Source organism: Rattus norvegicus, chromosome 5 (assembly GCF_021556685.1).
Source record: "Rattus norvegicus strain SHRSP/BbbUtx chromosome 5, alternate assembly SHRSP_T2T, whole genome shotgun sequence".
Taxonomy (NCBI): domain Eukaryota; kingdom Metazoa; phylum Chordata; class Mammalia; order Rodentia; family Muridae; genus Rattus; species Rattus norvegicus.
The window spans coordinates 109,141,872-109,169,202 of record NC_141538.1 but is presented as its reverse complement, the minus strand read 5'-3'; the positions used below and the strand labels follow the sequence as shown (position 1 = coordinate 109,169,202).

Here is a 27,331-nt window from a genome sequence, read left to right as displayed (position 1 = left end):
GAGGTTCCTCAGAAAATTGGACATTGAACTGCCTGAGGATCCAGCTATACCTCTCTTGGGCATATACCCAAAAGATGCCTCAACATATAAAAGAGACACGTGCTCCACTATGTTCATCGCAGCCTTATTTATAATAGCCAGAAAAGGGAAAGAACCCAGATGCCCTTCAACAGAGGAATGGATACAGAAAATGTGGTACATCTACACAATGGAATATTACTCAGCTATCAAAAACAACGAGTTTATGAAATTCGTAGGCAAATGGTTGGAACTGGAAAATATCATCCTGAGTGAGCTAACCCAATCACAGAAAGACATACATGGTATGCACTCATTGATAAGTGGCTATTAGCCCAAATGCTTGAATTACCCTAGATCCCTAGAACAAACGAAACTCAAGACGGATGATCAAAATGTGAATGCTTCACTCCTTCTTTAAATGAGGAAAAAGAATACCCTTGGCAGGGAAGGGAGAGGCAAAGATTAAAACAGAGACTGAACGAACACCCATTCAGAGCCTGCCCCACATGTGGCCCATACATATACAGCCACCCAATTAGACAAGATGGATGAAGCAAAGAAGTGCAGACCGACAGGAGCCGGATGTAGATCGCTCCTGAGAGACACAGCCAAAATACAGCAAATACAGAGGCGAATGCCAGCAGCAAACCACTGAACTGAGAATAGGTCCCCTATTGAAGGAATCAGAGAAAGAACTGGAAGAGCTTGAAGGGACTCGAGACCCCAAAAGTACAACAATGCCAAGCAACCAGAGCTTCCAGGGACTAAGCCACTACCTAAAGACTATACATGGACTGACCCTGGACTCTGACCCCATAGGTAGCAATGAATATCCTAGTAAGAGCACCAGTGGAAGGGGAAGCCCTGGGTCCTGCTAAGATTGAACCCCCAGTGAACTAGTCTATGGGGGGAGGGCGGCAATGGGGGGAGGGTTGGGAGGGGAACACCCATAAGGAAGGGGAGGGGGGAGGGGGATGTTTGCCCGGAAACCGGGAAAGGGAATAACACTCGAAATGTATATAAGAAATACTCAAGTTAATAAAAAAAAAATAATTATTAATGTGAAAGAGAGAGCAAATTAATCAATATAAAGTGTCTTATAAAGCAAATTTATTTAAATTCAAAATAATTTAATTGCAAGTGACAATTAGCTATAGTAAAAATAAAAGAATAAAAGATTTAGCATAAATATCTTAACATACATTATAGCATTCTAATAAATAAATAAATGAATCAATCAATCAATCAATGAATAAAAAAATAAATAAATAAATAAATAACCAAACGGATGCAGATACAAAAAGAGTTTAACATATTGAAAATAATTGCTCATAATGTGAGATGCAATGTTGTAGTCCAGGAGAATCCTCTCCACTTTGTCTCAGAACTCATTCCTTCTCTTCACTCAGTTTTGCCAGGAACATATCTGAATAAATCAGGGCTCTCCCGACTTCTACTCTAACCACTTCCCAGGCACAGGGGCTGTGTTTCTTCTGTTTCAGGTACATGGTGATCCTGCCGAAGTATTCCCTCACAGCCAGCCAGGAGGGTTCCTGGGTCAAGGGAACTTCCTGCACTCCAACCTGCTGATTCTGACAGGCTTCAAGATCTTTGAGCTGCTGGTAAAGGTAATTGCAGAATGACAATCGGAGGGTTTCATTCCAAGCAGCACGTGACTCCTCTGATTCGAAGAGGGTCAGGACCTGCTGAGTCAGGGTTTCCAAGACAGCGATGGCTTGAGACTTCTGGATCTGCTGGGCATCCACCTTCTCCAAAGGGAGTTCAAAGTATTGTATGTCCTTCAGGCAGGAGACAGGGGACTGTCGACTCATTTGTTTCAGGACTGTGAGGTTGTGAGTGCGAGGCAGGTTACATCCTAGACAGCAGGTTGACCAGTGGCTCATAACTACCAGAATCGTGAGGAATGCACAAACCATAGCCATCGTGGATCTTGCAGATTCTGATGACTCTCTGAGCAGCGTGTTTGAGTCTTCCCCTGTAGGTTCTCTGATAACCCTGCTGTGTGCATCTATCTTAAATAGTGGCAAACACAACTTTCCCCTTTCTGAATGCCCTCCCCTAGCTTCCCAATTCTCTTTTCACTTTCTTTACCTCACTCTCTGCTTGCTTCTGGCAATTTTTTTCTCAAGGATTTGGGTTCCATTATTACTTTCTCTTTCACTGCCACCCTCAGAAAGCTATGCTACATGACTTCTCTTAAATTACATTAAAATTGTCATTAACCACTATTCTATAGATATGTAGTCTTTATTAGAAATTTGTACATCTATTGCAAACACAAAACTTTCTCTGTGGTTATATTTAAAAGGTATTATAATTCATTTACAATTATTTTTAATTTTATTTATGCCATGTACATAAATATTTGCATCAAAATGTTAAGGGCAGTGCAAAATCTTTCTAAATTAGAAATACTATTGTGGCCTGGCAGCTGCATTGTATAGGCAAAAGGGTATAGGACATCAAGGCCAGCCTTGTCTACAGAGCAAGTTCCAAACGAGTCAGGACTACACAGAGAAACCCTGTCTCTACGGAAATCGTACCGAGATAATGGTACACTTCAAAAATTTTATATTGTTTAAAGGCTAAAATAAAGTTATTTTCTTTATATTAATTTTGTTAAAGTAAATATAGCTACAGCTGTAAACTAGCTCTTTATCCAAAGATTTTCATGGCATCCTGAGGGCTGTATGTGGAAAAAGCCTTATGTTCAAGCTTTATAATCCTGGTTTGATTTCTAGAACACAAGATTGCAGAACAAAACCAAGACCTGTAAGATGGCCTCTGGTCTCCACATTCATAGCAAAGCAAGCTTGTACCTAGTACACACTCTCCATGTCTCAGTGTGTGTCTACCTGGCTCTCTCTCTCTCTCCCTCTTTCTCTCTCTCTTCCTCTCTCTCTCCCTATGTCTCCCTCTCGTACATATACACACAAAGTGAAACAAACACACATTTAATAAATTCACTCATTATGCATATGCAGACACACAGACCACTCATATATACAGATGCATAGGAATATGCAAACACACTCACACAATACACACATAGCTACAACACACCTACACACATATACAAAGATAAGCACTCACATACACAAATGAACACACAGTCACATACATAAAAAATATACAGACAGACATAAAATGAACATTTTTGCATATTTATGCTCACACATACAACACTGAGACATGAATACAGATATACACACATATACATACCCACACAAACATCAATACACACACAGACTTACCCAGGTACACATATATATTCCCACAATACTTGTATACACACAGATACACACACACACACACACATATATATATATATGTGTGTATATGTATATCACCCCAAATCTCACACACACACACACACACACACACACACACACACACACACACACATTACCTCTCTCATATAAGACAGTTTTCAATACATGAACACACACTAAACAAACAAAACCATATGCCTACAAATGTACAGGTTTCCCCATATACACTTGCAATCATTCAAACATAAATACTCTCAGAGGCACAGACACAGACACATACACGCATGAATGAATTTCCAAAAATTCTCACAAACATTCACAAACTTTGCCTACATGCACATGCATAACTAATACAAACTCACACATATACATACTCAAATATAGAAAAACGCATACAAACATCCAGGCAGAACAGTTAATTATACATAAGCACAGTGAGTGACAATTAGGCACATAGACTCATTCAGACAAATAAACTCATACAAACATATGCACATACATGCATAAGAAATTCCCACACATATATGAGAGGAATAAGATATTTAAAATCTGAAAGCTTAAATTTTCATTCATTTTTTCTCACAACTATTAACTATAGGCTATTAACACCAAGGGTTTCTGAATTCATTGCAAAGTGGGAAGACCATGCGTCTCAAAAATTTACTCATTACATGGTCTCCTTGAGGCAGACAGGAAAAGTTTGATATTAGGAAGCAGCCCCCTAACCTTCCTCCAGCAAAGCCTCACTGCCTAATAGACTACTAATCTGAAATAATCAATGGGTTTTCATTGATAAAGTTTATTCCTGGTGGATGTGAGGGATGTCCTGTGAACACTGCTTCCCTGAGTTCTGCATGTGCATGTAGGCAATGTTTGTGAATGTTTGTGAGAATTTTTGGGAATTAGTTCATGCGTGTATGTGTCTGTGCCTCTGAGAGTATATATGTTTGAATGATTGCAAGTGTATATGGGGAAACCTGTACATGTGTAGGCATATGGTTTTTGTTTGTTTAGTGTGTGTTCATGTATTGAAACCTGTCTTATATGAGAGAGGTAATGTGTGTGTGTGTGTGTGTATACACACAAGTATTGTGGGAATGTATGTGTATGCAAGTGTAAATCTGTGTGTGTATTGATGTATGTGTGTGTATGTATATGTGTATGTATCTGTATTCATATCTCAGTGTTGTATGTGTGAGCATATATATGTAAAAATGTCTACTTTTTGTCTGTGTGTCTATTTTTATGTATGTGAGTGTGTGTGCATTTGTGTATGTGAATGCTTATCAATGTGTGTGTGCGTGGGGGTGAGTTGTGAGTATGTGTGCATTGTGCGAGAGTGTTTGTATATTTCTGTGCATCTGTATCAGTGTGGTCTGTGTGTCTGCATATGCATGATGAGTGAGTTTATGTAAATGTGTGTGAGAAGGAGGCATAGGGATAGATCGAGGCATAGGGAAAGAGAGAGAGAGAGAGAGAGAGAGAGAGAGAGAGAGAGAGAGAGAGACACTGAGACATGGAGAGTGTGTACTAGGTACAGCTTGCTCTGCTATGAATGTGGAGGTCAGAGGTCATCTTAAAGGTCTTGTTTGGGTACTACAACCTTGTGTTCCAGAAATCAAACCATGCGTATAAAGCTTGGACATAAGACTTTTTCCATGTACACCCACAGGATGCCATGAAAATCTTTGGATAAAGAGCTAGTTTACAGCCGTAGCTATATTTACTTTAACAAAATTAATATAAAGAAAATAACTTTATTTTAGCCATTAAACAATATAAAACTTTTTTTTATTAACTTGAGTATTTCTTATATACATTTCGAGTGTTATTCCCTTTCCCGGTTTCCGGGCAAACATTCCCCTCCCCCCTCCCCTTCCTTATGGGTGTTCCCCTCCCAGCCCTCCCCCCATTGCCGCCCTCCCCCCCATAGTCTAGTTCACTGGGGGTTCAGTCTTAGCAGGACCCAGGGCTTCCCCTTCCACTGGTGATCTTACTAGGATATTCATTGCTACCTATGAGGTCAGAGTCCAGGGTCAGTCCATGTATAGTCTTTAGGTAGTGGCTTAGTCCCTGGAAGCTCTGGTTGCTTGACGTTGTTGTACATATGGGGTCTCGAGCCCCTTCAAGCTCTTCCAGTTCTTTCTCTGATTCCTTCAACGGGGGACCTATTCTCAGTTCAGTGGTTTGCTGCTGGCATTCGCCTCTGTATTTGCTGTATTCTGGCTGTGTCTCTCAGGAGCGATCTACATCCGGCTCCTGTCGGTCTGCACTTCTTTGCTTCATCCATCTTGTCTAATTGGGTGGCTGTATATGTATGGGCCACATGTGGGGCAGGCTCTGTTTTAATCTTTGCCTCTCCCTTCCCTGCCAAGGGTATTCTTTTTCCTCATTTAAAGAAGGAGTGAAGCATTCACATTTTGATCATCCGTCTTGAGTTTCGTTTGCTCTAGGGATCTAGGGTAATTCAAGCATTTGGGCTAATAGCCACTTATCAATGAGTGCATACCATGTATGTCTTTCTGTGATTGTGTTAGCTCACTCAGGATGATATTTTCCAGTTCCAACCATTTGCCTACGAATTTCATAAACTCGTTGTTTTTGATAGCTGAGTAATATTCCATTGTGTAGATGTACCACATTTTCTGTATCCATTCCTCTGTTGAAGGGCATCTCGGTTCTTTCCAGTTTCTGGCTATTATTATAAATAAGGCTGCTGTGAACATAGTGGAGCACGTGTCTCTTTTATATGTTGAGGCATCTTTTGGGTATATGCCCAAGAGAGGTATAGCTGGATCCTCAGGCAGTTTAATGTCCAATTTTCTGAGGAACCTCCAGACTGATTTCCAGAATGGTTTTACCAGTCTGCAATCCCACCAACAATGGAGGAGTGTTCCTCTTTCTCCACATCCTCGCCAGCTGTGAATTCTTTGTTTAGCTCTGAACCCCATTTTTTAATAGGGTTATTTGTTTCCGTGCGGTCTAATTTGAAAATCTTCAGGAAATGGACAATTTCCTAGACAGATACCAGGTATCGAAGGATTGATTCTATTATTGTCCTACAAAGATGGCCTTTTTAAATATATGAAAGCATACATAGAACACTTATTGTCACCACTGAATAAATTCAATCATTTCTAACTTTGAAAATGAATGGACTTTAAACTCTGCAAATACAAAGAAATGACTATTCGAACTCCTTATTGTTGTGAGAAGGTGTAGGTAATCTAAAATGGCTTCTACTGTGATATAGACAAATGCATACACACATCCAGGCACTACATTTAATTATACATAAACAGTGAGTGACATATAGGCACATAGACTCATTCAGACACATAAACTCATACAGACAAATATAGGCACATACGTGCATAAGACATTCCCATACATACATGAGAGGAAAAAGATATTTAAAATCTGAAAGCTTAAATTTTCATTCATTTTTCTCATAACTTTAGACTATTAACACCAAGGGTTTCTAAATTTATTGCACAGTGGGAAGACCATGAGTCTCAAAAATTTACTCATTACATGGTCTCCAAGAGGCAGACAGGAAAAGTTTGTAATTAGGAAGCAGCCCCCTAACCTTCCTCCAGCAAAGCCTCACTGCCTCATAGAGTACTAATCTGAAATAATCAATGGGTTTTCATTGATAAAGTTTATTCCTGGAGGATGTGAGGGGTATCCTGTGAACACTGCTTCCCTGAGTACCAACCTCCAACATGTTGAACCCTAGTAACATTTTGCATCCAAATCAAAACATATGGGTAAATATCTGAAATTTGTGTTTCAAATGCTTGAAAACTCCCGCTCTATGCCAGGAGTGCTATTAAAACCAAACAAATCAACAGGCAATGTTTATCATTAAGCTCAGGATATTTTAGGATCAGTCAGTACCTTACAAAATGTTCTTGTCAAATCACAGTAGAAGCCATTTTAGATTACCTACACCTTCTCACAACAATAAGGAGTTTGAATAGTCATTTCTTTGTATTTGCAGAGTTTAAAGTCTATCCATTCATTTTCAAAGTTAGAAATGATTGAATTTATTTACTGGTGAAAATAAGTGTTTTATGTATGCTTTTATATATTTAAAAAGGCCATCTTTGTACGACAATAATAGAATCAATCCTTCCTTTCTGGGAAAAAAGGTATCTAACTGGCACTTTTGCTTTTCTGATATTGATAGGCTTAGATTTTTCTACTCTCAGGGTATGCACTTTCAGACACTTGGGAACTATGTCCCCTCATCTCTCTGTGTCTGCTAAGCCTGATAATGATTTCCCTGGCTTTGCAGACTTTCTCAGCGCCCTTCCATGCCCAGAGTCTCCATAGCCTTCTAATGGCCCTGTTCAGATCCTTAAACCAGGTAGTCTGTTTTGCTATCATTCCTGTGGATCCACGTAACCAAGTGAAGGATAATTTTCAAATGATTAGATGGATGAAGGAAATGTAGGAACCCACTAAGTGTGTACATAGGGCTAATATAGAGAGAACAGGATCCCTTAGCCTGTGTCTCTGTCTGAAAGTCCATTGCTCTTTCTTGGAGACACAGCATGCACAAACACATACAAACCACACGTGACAGGTATACCCATGCACATGCACACGCACAGTTATTTGATACATTTACTAAGTGTTCATTGCACTTTAAGAGATATTTCAGCCTTAGTTCTGTTTTTTTACTTTAAGTAGAAAGGATGCCCATGAATCCTTGTACTTATGGAACTAGGCAGTGATTGAGCAGAAACTTCATAGCACAAAGTCTCTTCAGGATGGAGACCCAGATGGTGTTTTCCTCTTTATTCCCACAGGTGACTCATTACAGACAAAATTATTTCCTTGATATCTCTCTCTCTCTCCAAAACAAATGCCACTGTGTCACATGGCTATACTTCATCTCAGGAGCAGATGATTCCATAAAAATCATGGACACAACTGTCAAAGATAATGTAAAACAGAAAATGGTACCGGTCCAAAACATACAGGAAATCCAGGACTCAATGAGAAGATCAAACCTAAGGATAATAGGTATAGAAGAGAGTGAAGACTCCCAGCTCAAAAAACCGGTAAATATCTTCAACAACATCATAGAAGAAAACTTCCCTAACCTAAGGGAAGAGATGCCCATAAGCATACAAGAAGCCTACAGAACTCCACATAGATTGGACCAGAAAAGAAACTCCAGCCATCACATAATAGTCAAAACACCACATGCACAAAATACAGAATATTAAAAGCAGTAAGGGAAAAGTTCAAGTAACATATAAAGTCAGACCTATCAGAATCACACCAGACTTCTCGCCAGAGACTATGAAAGCCAGAAGATCTTAGACAGATGTCATACAAACCCTAAGAGAACACAAATGCCAGCCCAGGTTACTGTATCCTGCAAAACTCTCAATATACATAGATGGAGAAACCAAGATATTCCATGACAAAACCAAATTTACACAATATCTTTCTACAAATCCAGCACTACAAATGAAAATAAATGGTAGCACAACATAAGGAGGCAAGCAACACCCTAGAAAAATGAAGAAATAAATCGTCTTTGCAACAAAACAAAGAGAAGAAAAGCACACAAACATAACCTCACATCCAAATATAAATATAACAGGAAGCAATAATCACTATTCCTTAATATCTCTCAGCATCAATGGTCTCAACTCCCCAATAAAAAGACATAGATTAACAAACTGGATACACAAAGAGGACCCTGCATTCTGCTGCCTACAGAAACACATCTCAGAGACAAAAACAGACACTACCTCAGAGTGAAAGGCTGGAAAACAACTTTCCAGGCAAATGGTAGGAAGAAGCAAGCTGGAGTAGCCATTCTAATATCAAATAAAATCAATTTTCAACTAAAAGTCATCAAAAAAGATAAGGAAGGGCACTTCATATTCATCAAAGGAAAAATCCACCAAGATGAACTCTCAATCCTAAATATCTATGCCCCAAATACAAGGGCACCTACATACGTAAAAGAAACCTAACTAAAGCTCAAAACACACATTGCACCTCACACAATAATAGTAGGAGACTTCAACACCCCACTCTCATCAATGGACAGATCATGGAAACAGAAATTAAACAGAGACGTAGAGAGACTAAGAGAAGTCATGAGCCAAATGGACTTAACAGATAATTATAGGACATTCTATCCTAAAATTAAAGGATAAACTTCTTCTCACCACCTCATGGTACTTTCTCCAAAATTGACCATATAATGGGTCAAAAAACAGGACTCAACAGATAAAGAAAGAGAGAAATAATCCCATGTGCCTTATGAGACCACCATGGGCTAAAGCTGGTCTTCAATAAAAATAAGTGAAAAACGCCCACATATACATGGAAGTTGAACATTGCTCTACTCAATGATAACCTGGTCAAGGAAGAAAGAAAGAAAGAAATTAAAGACTTCTTAGAATTTAATGAAAATGAAGGTACAACATACCCAAACATATGGGACACAATGAAAGCTGTGATAATAGGAAAACTCACAGCTCTGAGTGCCTGCAGAAAGATACAGGAGAGACCATATGTCAGCAGCTTGAAAGCACACCTAAAAGCTCTAGAACAAAAAGAAGCAAATACACCCAGGAGGAGTAGAATGCAGGAAATAATCAAAATCAGAGCTGAAATGAACCAAGTAGAAATAAAAACGACCACAGAAAGAATCAACAGAACTAAAAGTTGGTTCTTTGAGAAAATCAACAAGATAGATAAACCCTTAGCCAGACTAACAAGAGGACACAGAGAGTGTGTCCAAATTAACAAAATCAGAAATGAAAAGGGGAACATAATTACAGAATCAGAGGAAATGAAAAAAAAATCATCAGATCCTACTACAAAAGCCTATATTCAACAAAACTTCAAAATCTGCAGGAAATGGACAATTTCCTAGACAGATACAAGGTACTGAAGTTAAATCAGCAACAGATAAACCAGTTAAACAACCCCATAACTCCTAACAAAATAGAAGCATTCATTAAAGGTCTTCCAACCAAAAAGAGCCCAAGTCCAGATGAGTTCAGTGCAGAATTCTATCAGACCTTCATAGAAGACCTCATACCAATACTATCCAAACTATTCCAAAAAATTGAAACAGATGGAGCACTATCGAATTCCTTCTATGAAGCCACAATTACTCTTATACCTAAACCACACAAAGACCCAACAAAGAAAGAGAACTTCAGACCACTTTCCCTTATGAATATCGACGCTAAAATACTCAATAAACTTCTGGCAAACCGAATCTAACAGCACATCAACACAATCATCCACCATGATCAAATAGGCTTCATCCCAGGCATGCAGGGATGGTTTAATATACGGAAAACCATCAATGTGATCCATTATATAAACAAACTGAAAGAACAAAACAACATGATCATTTCATTAGATGCTGAGAAAGCATTTGACAAAATTCAACACCCCTTCACAATAAAAGTCCTGGAAAGAATAGGAATTCAAGGCCCATACCTAAACATAGTAAAAGCCGCATACAGCAAACCAGTCGATAACATTAAACTAAATGGAGAGAAACTTGAAGCAATCCCACTAAAATCAGGGACTAGATAAGGCTGCCCCCTCTCTCCCTACTAATTCAATATAGTTCTTGAAGTTCTAGCCAGAGCAATCAGACAACAAAAGGAGATCAAAGGGACACAGATTGGGAAGGAAGAAGTCAAAATATCACTCCTTGCAGGTGATATGATAGTATATTTAAGTGATCCCAAAATTTCCACCAGAGAACTACTAAAGCTGATAAACAAATTCAGCAAATTGGCTGGGTATAAAATTAACTCCAATATATCAGTAGCCTTCCTCTACACAAAAGAGAATCAAGCCTAGAACGAAATTAGGGAAATGACACCCTTCATAATAGTCCCAAATAATATAAAGTAACTTGGTTGGTCTTTAACCATGCAAGAAAAAGATCTATACAATAAGAATATCAACACTGAAGAAATAAATTGAAGAAGACCTCAAAAGATGGAAAGATCTCCTATGCTCATGGATTGGCAGGATTAATATAGTAAAAATGGCCATTTTACCAGAAGTGATCTACACATTCAATGAAATCGCGATCAAAATACCAATCCAATTCTTGACAGAGTTACACAGAACAATTTGCAAATGCATCTGGAATAACAAAAAACCCAGGATAGCTAAAAGTGTCCTCAACAATAAAAGGACTTCTGGGGGAATCACTATCCCAGACTCAAGAAGTATTACAGAGCAATAGTGATAAAAACTGCATGGTATTGGTACAGACACAGACAGATGGACCAATGGAATAGAATTGAAGACCCAGAAGTGAAGCCACACACCTATGGTCACTTGATTTTTGAAAAAGGAGCAAAAACCATCCAATGGAAAATGATAGCATTTTCAGCAAATGGTGCTGGTTCAACTGGATGTCAACATGTAGAAGAATGCAGATCAATCCATGCTTATCACCCTGTACAAAGTTTAAGTCCAAGTGGATCAAGGACCTCCACATCAAACCAGATGCACTCAAACTAATAGAAGAAAAAGTGGGGAAGCATGTCGAACACATGGGCACTGGAAAAAAATTCCTGAACAAAACACCAATGACTTATGCTCTAAGACCAAGAATCGACAATTGGGATCTCATAAAACTGCAAAGCTTCTGTAAGGCAAAGGACACTGTGGTCAGGATAAAACAGCAACCAACAGATTGGGAAAAGATCTTTACCAATCCTACAACAGATAGAGGGCTTATATCCAAAATATACAAAGAACTGAAGAAGTTAGACTGAAGGGAGACAAATAACCCTATTAAAAAATTGGGGTTCAGAGCTAAACAAAGAATTCACAGCTGAGGAATGCCGAATGGCCGAGAAACACCTAAAGAAATGTTCAACATCTTTAGTCATAAGGAAAATGCAAATCAAAACAACCCTGAGATTTCACCTCACACAAGTGAGAATGGCTAAGATCAAAAACTCAGGTGACAGCAAATGCTGGCGAGGATGTGGAGAAAGAGGAACAGTCCTCCATTTTTGGTGGGATTGCAGACAGGTACAACCATTCTGGAAATCAATCTAGAGGTTCCTCAGAAAATTGACATTGAACTACCTGAGGACTCAGCTATACCTCTCTTGGGCATGTACCCAAAAGATACCCCAACATATAACAAAGACATGTGCTCACAATGTTCATAGCAGCCTTATTTATAATAGCCAGAAGCTGGAAGGAACCCAGATGCCCTTCAACAGAGGAATGGATACAGAAAATGTGGTACATCTACACAATGGAATATTACTCAGCTATCAAAAACAATGACTTTATGAAATTCATAGGCAAATGGAGGTAACTGAAAGATATCATCCTGTGTGAGGTAACCCAATCACAGAAAACTACAAATGGTATGTACTCATTGATAAGTGGCTATTAGCCCAAATGCTTGAATTACCCTAGATGCACAGAACACATGAAACTCAAGACGGATGATCAAAATGTGAATGCTTCACTCCTTCTTTAAAAGGGGAACAAGAATACCCATGGCAGGGAATAGGGAGGCAAAGATTAAAACAGAGGCAGAAGGAACACCTATTCAGAGCCTGCCGCACATGTGGCCCATACATATACAGCCACCCAATTAGACAAGATGGATGTAGCAAAGAAGTGCAGGCCGACAGGAGCCGGATGTAGATCTCTCCTGAGAGACGCAGCCAGAATACAGCAAATACATAGACGAATGCCAGCAGCAAACCACTGAACTGAGAATGGGACCCCCACTGAAGGAATCAGAAAAAGGACTGGAAGAGATTGAAGGGGCTCAAAATCCCATATGAACATCATTGCCCACCAACCAGAGCTTCCAGGGACTAAGCCAATCCCCAAAGACTATACATGGACTGACCCTGGGCTCCAACCTCATAGGTAGGAAGGAATAGCCTAGTACGAACACTAGTGGAAGGGGAAGCCCTTTGTCCTGCTAAGACTGAACCCCCAGTTAACGTGATTGTTGGGGGGAGGGCAGTAATGGGGTGAGGACGGGGAGGTGAACACCCATATAGAAGGGGATGGGGAGTGGTTAGGGGGATGTTGGCCCGGAGACCAGGAAAGGGAATAACAATCGAAATGTAAATAAGAAACACTCAAGTTAATAAAGGAAAAAATAAATAAATAAATTTAAAAAAAGAAAGAAAATTATGGGAGATATTTCCTAACCAAAAGAGAGAAATGCCCATAAACATAAAAGAAATCTACAAAAGACCAAACAGAGAGGACGACAGATGAAATACCTCCTATCCCAAAATAATACCAAATGCACTGATCAAGGAACACAAAGGCAGACCTAATAGAGTAATACCAAACTTCTCAAAAGAAACTATGAAAGCTAGATTATCCTGGGGATATGTCTAACAAACACTAAGAGAACAAAAATGCCAGCACAAGGTACTACACCATTTAAAACTCAAATTATCATAGATGGAGAAACAAAGAAATAGAAGATGATCTGAGAAGATGGAAAGAACGCCCATGCTCATGGGTTGGAAAGAGTAATATAATAAAAATGGCCACTTGCCGAAAGTAGTCTACAGATTCAATGCAATCCCCATCAAGTCAATTACTCATGGAATTAGAGAGAGCAATTTGCAAATTCATTGGAAAAGCAAAAAGTGGAGGACAGCAAAACAATTTTCAACAATAAAAGAACTTCTGGGACAATCACCATCCCTCACCACAAGCTCTATTATGGGAAAATAGTGATAAAAGAAAAAGACTGTATGGTATTGGTACAGAGATAGGCAGGAAGATCAATGGAACAGAATTCAAAAACCCAGAAATGAACCCACACACTTATGGTCACTTGATCATTGACAAAAGGGGTTAAAACTGTTTGATGGAAAAAGTGAACATTTTCAACAATGGTGCTGTTTTAACTGGAGGTCAGCGTGTAGATAAATGCAAATTGACACCTTCTTATGTCCTGGTAAAAGCTCAAGAGCAAGTGCATCAAAGACCTCCACCTAAAACCAGATACACTGAAACTAATAGCCTCGAATAAATAGGCACAGGGAAAATTTTCCTGAACAGAACAACTATGACTTATACTCTAAGATCAAGAATGGACAAATGGAACCTCATAAAATTGAAAAAGATATGTAAGGCAAAGGACACTATCAATATGAAAAAATGGCAACCAACTGATTAAAAAAAAAGGCCTTTACCAATCTTTCATCCAATAGAAAGTTAATATCACATACATGGAAAGACCTCAAGAGGGTAGACTCATGGAGAGCTGAAACGCAGCCCCCAAGGAACAACTTCAGGCCCGGGACCAGAGGTAAGACCAACTTTTCTGCTCCAAATGACCTGCCTGGTGGACTCAGGACACACAGAGGCAAAATTCCTCTGGGACCAGACACTTTCAGTTTCTAGATGGAGAGCGAAACTCACTGATCCTGGCCTGCAGCTCCCTGCTCCCAAAACCCTAGGAAGAAAGCTCACCGCCCACACAGGTGGGCACTCCTGAGACTGCAGCGCAGGAAAGACCACCAGTACTGCCCACCCTTGCCCATATCCCTGGCCCAAGAGCAAACTGTATAGGGCCTCTGGGAACAGGCAGATAGGGGCACTCAATCTGGATGTCCCCGGCGGTCGAGACACTGCCCTGATCTGAAGGGACCTGGTCAAAAAATTTCCTGCACTCAAATCCAGTGGGAGGGAGAACTAAACCTTCAGAGGGGCAGACACTCCTGGGAACCCAGAAGAGATTACACTCTGCCCACATTTCTGACTCTAGAGGAAAATGCCTAGCTCCATCGAGGAACGCTGTGCACAGGGACCCGAGAAAAGGCGGGGCAGGCCCTTCTGGTTGCTGCCCTCACAGAAAGCTGAAATGCAGCCCCAGAGGTAAGAGATGAGACCGGAGGTAAGACCGACTTTTCTCTTCCAAGTGACTTGCCTGATGGACTCAAGACACACGCCCACAGGAACAGCTGAAGGCCAGTAGACAGGAACGACTACACTCCCGAAAGCAGAACACTCTGTTCCCAAAACTGGCTGAAAGAAAACAGGAAAAGAGGTATACAGCACTCTTGACACAGGCCTATAGGAAGGTCTTGCCACTGTCAGAAATAGCAGAACAAAGTAACACCAGAGACAACCTGATGGCGAGAAGCAAGCACAGGACCCAAGCACTAAAACTGTGGGATCATCAGAGTCGAATTCACCCACCAATCAAACACTGAATATCCAATCACACCAGAAAAGTTAGATCTAGATTTAAAATCACATTTGATCATGATGATGGCGGACTGCAAGAAAAACATAAAGAACTCCCTTAGAGAAATGCAGGAAAACATAAATGAGCAAGTAGAAGCCTATAGAGAGGAATCACAAAAATGCCTTAGAGAATTCCAGGAAAACACAATCAAACATGTGAAGGAAATAAAAATGGGTAAAAAAGCATTAAAGAAAGCACAAAGGGAAAAAAACCTGGATGTAGAAAACCAAAGGAAGAGAAAAGGAGCCGTAGATACAAGCATCACCAACAGAATACAAGAGATAGAAGAGAGAATCTCAGGACCAGAAGATTCCATAGAAATTATCTACACAACTGTTAAAGATAATGGAAAATGGAAAAAAGCTACTGGCCTAAAACTTACAGGAAATGCAGGACATAATGGAAAGATCAAGCCTAAGGATAATAGGTATAGAAGACAGTGAAGTTTCCCAACTCAAAGTTCCATTAACTATCTTCTACAAAATCATAGAAGAAACCTTCCCTAACCTAAAGAAAGAGATAGCCATTAACATACAAGAAGCCTACACAACTGGACCAGAAAAGAAAATCCTCCCGTCACATAATAGTCAAAACACCAAATGCACAAAATAAAGAAAGAATATTAAAAGCAGTAAGGGAAAATGTTGTTAAGTAACATATAAAGGCAGACCTATCAGAATTACATCAGACTTCTCACCAGAGAGTATGAAAGCAAGAAGTTCTTGGACCGATGTCATACTGACCCTAAGAGAACACAAATGCCAGCCCAGGTTACTCTATTCGGCAAAACTCTCAATTAACATAGATGCAGAAACCAAGATATTCCAAAACCAAATTTGCACAATATCTTTCTACAAATCCAGCCCTACAAAGCATAATACATGGTAAAGCCCAACGTAAGGAGGCAAGCTACACCCTAGAAAAAGCAGGAAACTAATTGCTTTGCACCAAAAGAAAGAGAAGAGAAGCACGCAAACGTAATCTCACATCCAAATATGAATATAACAGAAAGCAAAAATCACTATTCCTCATTATCTCCCAACATTAGTGGACTCAATTCCCCAATAAAAGACATAGATGAACAAACTCGGTACACAATGAGGACCCAGCATTCTTCTGCCTACAGGAAACACACCTCAGAGACAAAGACAGAAACTACCTCAGAGTGAAAGGCTGGAAAACAACTTTCCAAGCAAATGGTCTGAAGAAACAAGCTGGAATAGCCATTCTAATATCAAATAAAATTGATTTTCAACCAAAAGTCATCAAAAAAGAAAAGGAAGGACACTTCATATTTATCAAAGGAAAAATCCACCAAGATGAACTCTCAATCCTAAATATCTATGCTCCAAATACCTACATATATGAAATAAACGTTACTAAACATCAAAGCACACATACTACTTTACACAATAATAGTAGACTTCAGCACCCCACCCTCATCAATGGACAGGTCATGGAAACAGAAATTAAACAGAGACATAGACAGACTAAGAGAAGTCATGAACCAAATCGACTTAACAGATATTTAAAGAACATTCTATCCTAAAACGAAAGGATATACCTTCTTCTCACCACCTCATGGTACTTTCTCCAAAATTGACCATATAATTGATCAAAAAACGGGCCTCAACAGATAAAGAAAGAGAGAAATAATCCCATGCGTCCTATCAGACCACCACGGGCTAAAGCTGATCTTCAATAACAATAAGGGAAGAACGCCCACATATACATGGAAGTTGAACAATGCTCTATTCAATGATAACCTGGTCAAGGAAGAAATAAAGAAAGAAATTAAAGACTTCTTAGAAATTAATGAAAATGAAGGTACAACATACCCAAACTTATGGGACACAATGAAAGGTGTGCTAAGAGGAAAATGCATAGCTCTGAGTACTTGCAGAAAGAAACAGGAGAGAGCATATGTCAGCAGCTTGACAGCACACCTAAAAGCTCTAGAACAAAAAGAAGCAAATACACCCAGGAGGAGTAGAAGGCAGGAAATAATCAAACTCAGAGCTGAAATCAACCAAGTAGAAACCAAAAGGACTATACAAAGAATCAACTGAACCAAAGCCTGGTTCTTTGAGAAAATCAACAAGATAGATAAACCCTTAGCCAGACTAACGAGAGGACACAGAGAGTGTGTCCAAATCAACAAAATCAGAAATGAAAAGGAGACATAGCTACAGAATCAGAGGAAACTCAAAAAATCATCAGATCCTACTACAAAAGCCTATATTCAACAAAACTTGAAAATCTGCAGGAAATGGACAATTCCCTAGACAGATACCAGGTACCAAAGTTAAATGAGGATAAACAATTTAAACAACAAAATAACTTCCAAAGAAATAGAAGCAGTCATTAAAAGTCTCCCAACCAAAAAGAGCCCAGGTCCAGATGGGTTCAGTGCAGAATTCTATCAGACCTTCACAGAAGACCTCGTACCAATATTATCCAAACTATTCCACAAAATTGAAAGAGATGGAGTGCTACCAAATTCCTTCTATGAAGCCACAATTACTCTTATACCTAAACCACACAAAGACCCAACAAAGAAAGAGAAATTCAGACCAATATCCCTTATGAATATTGACGCAAAATACTCAATAAACTTCTTGCAAACCGAATCCAAGAGGACATCAAAACAATCATGATCAAGTTGGCTTCATCCCAGGCATGCAGGGATGGTTTAATATACGTTAAACCATCAACATGTTCCACTATATAAACAAATTGATAGAACAAAACCACATGATTACTCTACACAGATAGGTCTTTATGGACAAAGTGATGCTCCCTGACTCCCAGGTCCTTTCTGTGTGAATTCAGTGTGCATTGAATCAGGTCTGCTTCTGTGTACAGGAATGATGGCTCAGTACTTTGTCACTTACTGAATTCTCCTGTCTTAGTACTTGTATTTCTGTCTCTTGATTCCCAAATTTTGTTTAATAGAAACAAGTGAAACACAATATGACATTATGTATTATCTGAGCAGGATGATACCTGGAGATACTTCATAATAATTTTATTATATAACCAAGAAAGTGATGAAGATTACACTAAAAATAGCCAGCAAAGAAACAGTAAAGAAAGTCATATCTAACATGAGTTTAGCAGTCAAACCAATAGTCATTTATGCAATAATTGCTGTCCCCAGCAAAGTCTATTTCAATTACCAGTTCTTCAGCAAACCTTCATATCACATGATTTTGTTCAAATACACAGATTACCAATGTATGTTTCCATCATATATAATTCCTTACCTATCCCTCTGCTCCCTGTGAGGAATCAAACATGACACCACTCCTCTGAGCATGTTTACTGTCCAATGAGACAGAGACATTGTTCTCCTGATCTCAGAGTACAGGGCCAAAACAAAACCTCAAGGAGGAAGTGGTTGTAATTGAAAACTTACTCGTAAGAGGGAACTGAAAGTCTAGAGATTTCCTTGGCAGTTCTTCATAGAGACACACATTGTATTCCTCTGTTCAAGTGTCCTTCAAACCTCAAAGAGTCCGAGCAATCAACAGTCTCTGATATGTTGCTCTCGGCCCCTGTAAAACAACAATCTTACCAATAGACATATGAAGTGTTACTCTGCATCAATTTATTGACCATTGTCTGGAACACAGATTCACATTGCACCTCATGGACAGGCCATTGTGGAGTAGGTTGCCTAAACTCTTGAGGTCACATATCAGAAGATGGCCATAGATCCTTGCATTTAGCAAACTCACAGTTGCTGGCATCGTCAGGCAGAGCAGCAGCTAAAGAATCCCTTCTGTGGGCTCAGATGCTATTTTTTTCAGCATTCCTAGCTCAGGGTTGGTTGTCTCAGTTTCACAAGGCCTTACCTAATGATCAAAAGGACATGAGTTTGGTTGTGAGTCCCTACTAAAGGGAATGCACACAGACCCCTCCTTCTCCAGAGAACTTCAGTTATAGAAGGCTAGAGGGAAACGACACAGAATTCCTTTTTATATATACGTGTAAAATGTTCAGATGACATGGCTTATGGACCGGAGAGGATTTGCCTTTCTAAGATGCATTTGAAGGGAATGGAGTCTTACTGAATTCAGTTTTTCTGGAGAAAAGTCTGTTTCAGTGTGGAGGAAACTCTGCCAGGAAACTGAATTCTGTAAAGAAAGAAAAGCTCCCCAGAATTGGATTCTGTTTTTTCTTCTCAGGCCAAGCCAGTAGGTGGCTCTCTTCTCCAAATTTTTATCATAATTGAAGATTGGTTTCCTTTTACTTTCTTCCTTTTTTTCTTCCTTTCTTTCTTTCCTTATTTCTTCTTCCGTCTTTCCCCTTTCTTCTTTCCTTCTCTTTTTCCTGTCTTTTGGTTTTTTTCTTTTTTCTATTTCTTTTCCTTGTTGAAACAGTCAGCTTTACGTCTTTAGAAGAACATTGTATATCGTCTAAACTTAAGAAAAATTCTTGTACTGAGTTTCATTCAAACCTTGAACTCCTTGATTTTGGTTTCACTGGGGCAAATATATTTTCAAAAAACCTCCAGTCAGGAACACAGATGTAAATGATAGACAACATTTGTAGAGTGAGCAGACCTGGGTAATGAGGAGAGAATGAGGAACACACACTGGGGCTTTCTGCATCAGGGAGGGGGAAACAAGGGCTCTGAGGATGTAAGATGGGGTCTGGAGCAGCAGGGAGGTACTGGGAGTCTATGAGACAAAGCTGTGTGTGAGCACATATGTACACATACATCCATGCACATACATAGTTAATGGTATTATATCACACATACAGCATATCATACATAATATATACATTTGCCTGTACTTCCACTTTCAGATTCAGTCTAAGACACTGATGCCCAAATATTTGTCAGCCTCCGTTATTATTGAATATTCAATTCAGTGATTAGTCTTCCATGTCCGATGTGTCTAAAGGCAGAATAATTCATTTAATCGTGACAAACAGCAAGGGCTTTGAGTGTCTCAATTCTCTGTACATTTACATTTATTCTTTCCTCTCTCCTGAGGTGTTGGTTTGATGGTCAAAGTCTCCAATTCTGTTCTGTGTCTCTTCTCTTTCCTAGAATGAAAACCCTGAGGTTGGTTTGTGGCACTGAACTAAAGATAGGATGTCATTGAAATGAAAGCTGAAAAAGAAACAGATGTGTCATCTAAGCAAGAGAGTAGTAGCAAAAATGTTCGAAACTACAAGAAAAGGAAAAGATCTATGGCCATTCGTAAGATAATGTTATGAAAGTGACTATATTTTCAGGTGATTTTCATTATCAATGCAATCTGCATAAAAATTTCAGTAATATTTCTCTCAGAAGGATCCTACTTAAAATACATGTGGAGCCATGAAGGTAACAAAGAACCAAATGCTGAACTCAACCTGTCACAATACCTGATTTGACATTAGAGCTTACATCTAAGAGGGGGCTCCTGCACTGGCCAACACTTACCACAGAACTCTTATATTCCCTACCAATGAACAGAGACTCACAACTGGTCACTGGGAAAATGAAGAGCTGATATTTTGGCCTCGGGAACCATTGAAGAAGAGGTGGTAGAATTGGAAAAGCCAGAGGCAGTGGATGACTCAGCAAAGCCGTGTTCTTGAACACAACAGAATAGTTACTCATGTGAACTGTGAGTGGCTATGACTGAATTGACATGACCACACCAGACAAAATATCAGCTTGGAAAACAGAGGCAATTCCACCTCCAGCTGAGGAACGATGGAAAAATATTGGTGCTGGAGGAAAGAGTTTCCAGTATCATCAGGGATGGGGCCCCTCAGAGTGGCTGCCATGCTCCCTGAGATGGTGCTGTACCATGCACAACTAGTAATGCAAAGAAGATGGAGCAAAAGTAGAATGATGAGGAGTAACCAGAGGAGGAAGAAAGAGGAGGAGGAAGAAGAGTAACAAACAGAGAAGTAGAAAGTGGGAAGAGGAAAGGTCCCGGAAATAGAGAAGGAATAGTGTTTCCAAAGGTTGATTTTAGAGTTATTTCACTCCCCTGGTTGGATTTATTCCTAGGACTGGATTATGAGGCTATGAGGAGTGGGTTTAATTCCTAGGTTCTTCTTGTTTTCCCTTTCTGTGCCATATAGGCAGACTAGTCATTGTTTTATCTGTTTTGCATTGCTGTACACGACCTCACTAATATTTAGAACCTCAAACAACTAAACTCATTATCGATTAAGAAGATAAGTATATGAGATCAAGGAAATCAGGTGCTAAATAAACCCAGGACATATTTGGTCAAAGTAAACTAAGGAATGTGAGGAGCAAGACTCTCTGGTTGTCTTCTGCACAGCAGCTGTCTATCCATCCAGAATACTATATGCCAGAGAGAGGTAGGTGAAAATATCTAGGGCTTCTCTAAATACTGTGCAGTGTATGTGTCTATCCACTCTGATATTTAAAAAGTGTGCATTTGTACAATAGTTACAGTGTAGACTCTAATGTTAAAAATAATTTTTAATGTGAAAGAGAGAGCAAATTAATCAATACAAAGTGTCTTATAAAGCAAATTTATTTGAATTCAAAATAATTTAATTGCAAATGACAATTAGCTATAGCAAAAATAAAAGAATAAAAGATTTAGCATAAATATCTTAACATACATTATAGCATTCTAATAAATAAATAAATGAATGAATCAATCAATCAATGAATAAATAAATAAATAAATAAATAACCAAATGGATGCAGATACAAAAAGTGTTTAACATATTGAAAATAATTGCTCATAATGTGAGATGCAATGTTGTAGTCCAGGAGAATCCTCTCCACTTTGTCTCAGAACTCATTCCTTCTCTTCACTCAGTTTTACCAGGAACATATCTGAATAAATCAGGGCTCTCCCGACCTCTACTCTAACCACTTCCCAGGCACAGGGGCTGTGTTTCTTCTGTTTCAGGTACATGGTGATCCTGCCGAAGTATTCCCTCACAGCCAGCCAGGAGGGTTCCTGGGTCAAGGGAACTTCCTGCTCTCCAACCTGCTGATTCTGACAGGCTTCAAGATCTTTGAGCTGCTAGTAGAGGTATTTGCAAAATGACAATCAGAGGGTTTCATCCCAAGCAGCCCGTGACGCCTCTGATTCGAAGAGGGTCAGAAACCTGCTGAGTCAGAGTTTGCAGGACAGAGATGGCTTGAGACTTCTGGATCTGCTGGGCATCAACCTTCTCCAAAGGGAGTTCAAAGTACTGTATGTCCTTCAGGCAGGAGACAGGGGACTGTCGACTCATTTGTTTCAGGACTGTGAGGTTATGAGTGCGAGGTAGGTTACATCCCAGACAGCAGGTTGACCAGTGGCTCATAACTACCAGAATCGTGAGGAATGCACAAACCATAGCCATCGTGGATCTTGCATATTCGATGACTCTCTGAGCAGAGTGTTTGAGTCTTCCCCTGTAGGTTCTCTGATAACCCTGCTGTATGCATCTATCTTAAATACGGGCAAACACAAGTTTCTCCTTTCTGAATGCTCTCCCCCACTTTGCAATTCTCTTTTCACTTTCTTTACCTCACTCTCTGCTTGCTCCTGGCAATTTTTTTCTCAAGGATTTGGGTTCCATTAATATTTTCTCTTTCACTGCCACCCTCAAAAAGCTATGCTACATGACTTCTCTTAAATTACATTAAAATTGTCACTAACCACTATTCTATAGATATGTAGTCTTTATTAGAAATTTATACATCTATTGCAAACACAAAACTTTCTCTGTGGTTGTATTTAAAAGGTATTGTAATTCATTTACAATTATTTCTAATTTTAATTATGCCATGTACATAAATATTTGCATCAAAATGTTAAGGGCAGTGCAAAATCTTTCTAAATTAGAAATACTATTGTGGCCTGGCAGCTGCATTGTATAGGCAAAAGGGTATAGGACATCATTCTACAGAGCAAGTTCCAGACGAGTCAGGACTACACAGAGAAACTCTGTCTCTACGGAAATCATACCGAGATAATGGTATACTTCAAAATTTTATATTGTGGGAAGTCCCACACCCGCAGATCCCGGCCTGCAGCAGCTCTCTGCTCCCAGACCCCGTGAGGGAGAGACCCAACCGCCTGGTCAGATGGGTACTCCTAAGGCTGCAGAGCGGAAGAGACCACCAACACTGCCCATGCCTGCCCACATCCCTGGCCCAAGAGGAAACTGTATAAGGCCTCTGGGCTCCCGTGGGGGAGGGCCCAGGAGCGGCAGGACCCCTGCCTGAGACACCGCTGGAACCTGAAGGAAACAGACGGGATAAACAGTTCTCTGCACCCAAATCCCGTGGGAGGGAGAGCTAAACCTTCAGAGAGGCTGACAAGCCTGGGAAACCAGAAGAGACTGCTCTCTGCACACACATCTCGGACGCCAGAGGAAAACACCAAAGGCCATCTGGAACCCTGCTGAACTGAAGCTCCCGGAAGGGGCGGCACAGGTCTTCCTGGTTGCTGCCGCTGCAGAGAGCCCGTAGGCAGCACCCCACTAGCGAACTTGAGCCTCGGGACCACAGGTAAGACCAACTTTTCTGCTGCAAGAAAGATGCCTAGTGAACTCAAGACACAGGCCCACAGGAACAGCTGAAGACCTGTGGAGAGGAAAAACTACACGCCCGAAAGCAGAACACTCTGTCCCCATAACTGACTGAAAGAGAGGAAAACAGGTCTACAGCACTCCTGACACACAGGCTTATAGGACAGTCTAGCCACTGTCAGAAATAGCAGAACAAAGTAACACTAGAGATAATCTGATGGCGAGAGGCAAGCGCAGGAACCCAAGCAACAGAAACCAAGACTACATGGCATCATCGGAGCCCAATTCTCCCACCAAAACAAACATGGAATATCCAAACACACCAGAAATGCAAGATCTAGTTTCAAAATCATATTTGATCATGATGCTGGAGGACTTCAAAAAAGACGTGAAGAACTCCCTTAGGGAAACACAGGAAAACATTAATAAACAAGTAGAAGCCTACAGAGAGGAATCGCAAAAATCCCTGAAAGAATTGCAAAAATCCCTGAAAGAATTCCAGGAAAACACAATCAAACAGTTGAAGGAATTAAAAATGGAAATAGAAGCAATCAAGAAAGAACACATGGAAACAACCCTGGATATAGAAAACCAAAAGAAGAGACAAGGAGCTGTAGATACAAGCTTCACCAACAGAATACAAGAGATGGAAGAGAGAATCTCAGGAGCAGAAGATTCCATAGAAATCATTGACTCAACTGTCAAAGATAATGTAAAGCGGGAAAAAGCTACTGGTCCAAAACATACAGGAAATCCAGGACTCAATGAGAAGATCAAACCTAAGGATAATAGGTATAGAAGAGAGTGAAGACTCCCAGCTCAAAGGACCAGTAAATATCTTCAACAAAATCATAGAAGAAAACTTCCCTAACCTAAAAAAAGAGATACCCATAGACATACAAGAAGCCTACAGAACTCCAAATAGATTGGACCAGAAAAGAAACACCACCCGTCACATAATTGTCAAAACAACAAACGCACAAAATAAAGAAAGAATATTAAAAGCAGTAAGGGAAAAAGGTCAAGTAACATATGAAGGGAGACCTATCAGAATCACACCAGACTTCTTGCCAGAAACTATGAAGGCCAGAAGATCCTGGACTGATGTCATACAGACCCTAAGAGAACACAAATGCCATCCCAGGTTACTGTATCCAACAAAACTCTCTATTAACATTGATGGAGAAACCAAGATATTCCATGACAAAACCAAATTTACACAATATTTTTCTACAAATCCAGCACTACAAAGGATAATAAATGGTAAAGCCCAACATAAGGAGGCAAGCTATACCCTAGAAGAAGCAAGAAACTAATCGTCTTGGCAACAAAACAAAGAGAATGAAAGCACACAAACATAACCTCACATCCAAATATGAATATAAAGGGAAACAATAATCACTATTCCTTAATATCTCTCAATATCAATGGCCTCAACTCCCCAATAAAAAGACATAGATTAACAAAGTGGATACGCAACGAGGACCCTGCATTCTGCTGCCTACAAGAAACACACCTCAGAGACAAAGACAGACACTACCTCAGAGTGAAGGGCTGGAAAACAACATTCCAAGCAAATGGTCAGAAGAAGCAAGCTGGAGTAGCCATTCTAATATCAAATAAAATCAATTTCCAACTAAAAGTCATCAAAAAAGATAAGGAAGGACACTTCATATTCATCAAAGGAAAAATCCACCAAGATGAACTCTCAATCCTAAATATCTATGCCCCAAATACAAGGGCACCTACATACGTAAAAGAAACCTTACTAAAGCTCAAAACACACATTGCACCTCACACAATAATAGTGGGAGATTTCAACACCCCACTCTCATCAATGGACAGATCATGGAAACAGAAATTAAACAGTGATGTCGACAGACTAAGAGAAGTCATGAGCCAAATGGACTTAACGGATATTTATAGAACATTCTATCCTAAAGCAAAAGGATATACCTTCTTCTCAGCTCCTCATGGTACTTTCTCCAAAATTGACCATATAATTGGTCAAAAAACGGGCCTCAACAGGTACAGAAAGATAGAAATAATCCCATGCGTGCTATAGGACCACCACGGCCTAAAACTGGTCTTCAATAACAATAACGGAAGAATGCCCACATATACGTGGAAATTGAACAATGCTCTACTCAATGATAACCTGGTCAAGGAAGAAATAAAGAAAGAAATTAAAAACTTTTTAGAATTTAATGAAAATGAAGATACAACATACTCAAACTTATGGGACACAATGAAAGCTGTGCTAAGAGGAAACTCATACCACTGAGTGCCTGCAGAAAGAAACAGGAAAGAGCATATGTCAGCAGCTTGACAGCACACCTAAAAGCTCTAGAACAAAAAGAAGCAAATACACCCACGAGGAGTAGAAGGCAGGAAATAATCAAACTCAGAGCTGAAATCAACCAAGTAGAAACAAAAAGGACCATAGAAAGAATCAATAGAACCAAAAGTTGGTTCTTTGAGAAAATCAACAAGATAGATAAACCCGTAGCCAGACTAACGAGAGGACACAGAGAGTGCGTCCAAATTAACAAAATCAGAAATGAAAAGGGAGACATAACTACAGATTCAGAGGAAATTCAAAAAATCATCAGATCTTACTATAAAAACCTATATTCAACAAAATTTGAAAATCTTCAGGAAATGGACAATTTCCTAGACAGATACCAGGTATCGAAATTAAATCAGGAACAGATAAACCAGTTAAACAACCCCATAACTCCTAAGGAAATAGAAGCAGTCATTAAAGGTTTCCCAACCAAAAAGAGCCCAGGTCCAGACGGGTTTAGTGCAGAATTCTATCAAACCTTCATAGAAGACCTCATACCAATATTATCCAAACTATTCCACAAAATTGAAACAGATGGAGCCCTACCGAATTCCTTCTACAAAGCCACAATTACTCTTATACCTAAACCACACAAAGACACAACAAAGAAAGAGAACTTCAGACCAATTTCCCTTATGAATATCGACGCAAAAATACTCAATAAAATTCTGGCAAACCGAATTCAAGAGCACATCAAAACAATCATCCACCATGATCAAGTAGGCTTCATCCCAGGCATGCAGGGATGGTTTAATATACGGAAAACCATCAACGTGATCCATTATATAAACAAACTGAAAGAACAGAAACACATGATCATTTCATTAGATGCTGAGAAAGCATTTGACAAAATTCAACACCCCTTCATGATAAAAG

The 27,331-nt window shown here is 39.6% G+C and overlaps 2 protein-coding genes across 2 annotated transcripts; both read right to left on the bottom strand.

Annotated features, from left to right (window-relative positions):
* Window positions 1-1,409: 1,409 nt before the first annotated feature.
* Window positions 1,410-1,964, bottom strand: LOC120103160 (interferon alpha-12-like). The gene has a single exon (XM_087551764.1). The coding sequence runs from the start codon at window positions 1,962-1,964 to the stop codon at window positions 1,410-1,412; it is 555 nt and encodes a 184-aa protein (XP_087407890.1).
* A 20,415-nt stretch (window positions 1,965-22,379) lies between these two features.
* LOC120103162 (interferon alpha-1-like) lies at window positions 22,380-22,935 on the bottom strand. Its single transcript, XM_087551762.1, is given in 2 exon segments — window positions 22,380-22,691; window positions 22,693-22,935. Coding segments are annotated over 2 exon segments (555 nt in total).
* Window positions 22,936-27,331: the final 4,396 nt, after the last annotated feature.

Excerpts from the sequence above, each read along its gene's own strand:
- LOC120103160 (XM_087551764.1), bottom strand. The coding sequence starts at position 1,964 with ATGGCTATGGTTTGTGCATTCCTCACGATTCTGGTAGTTATGAGCCAC.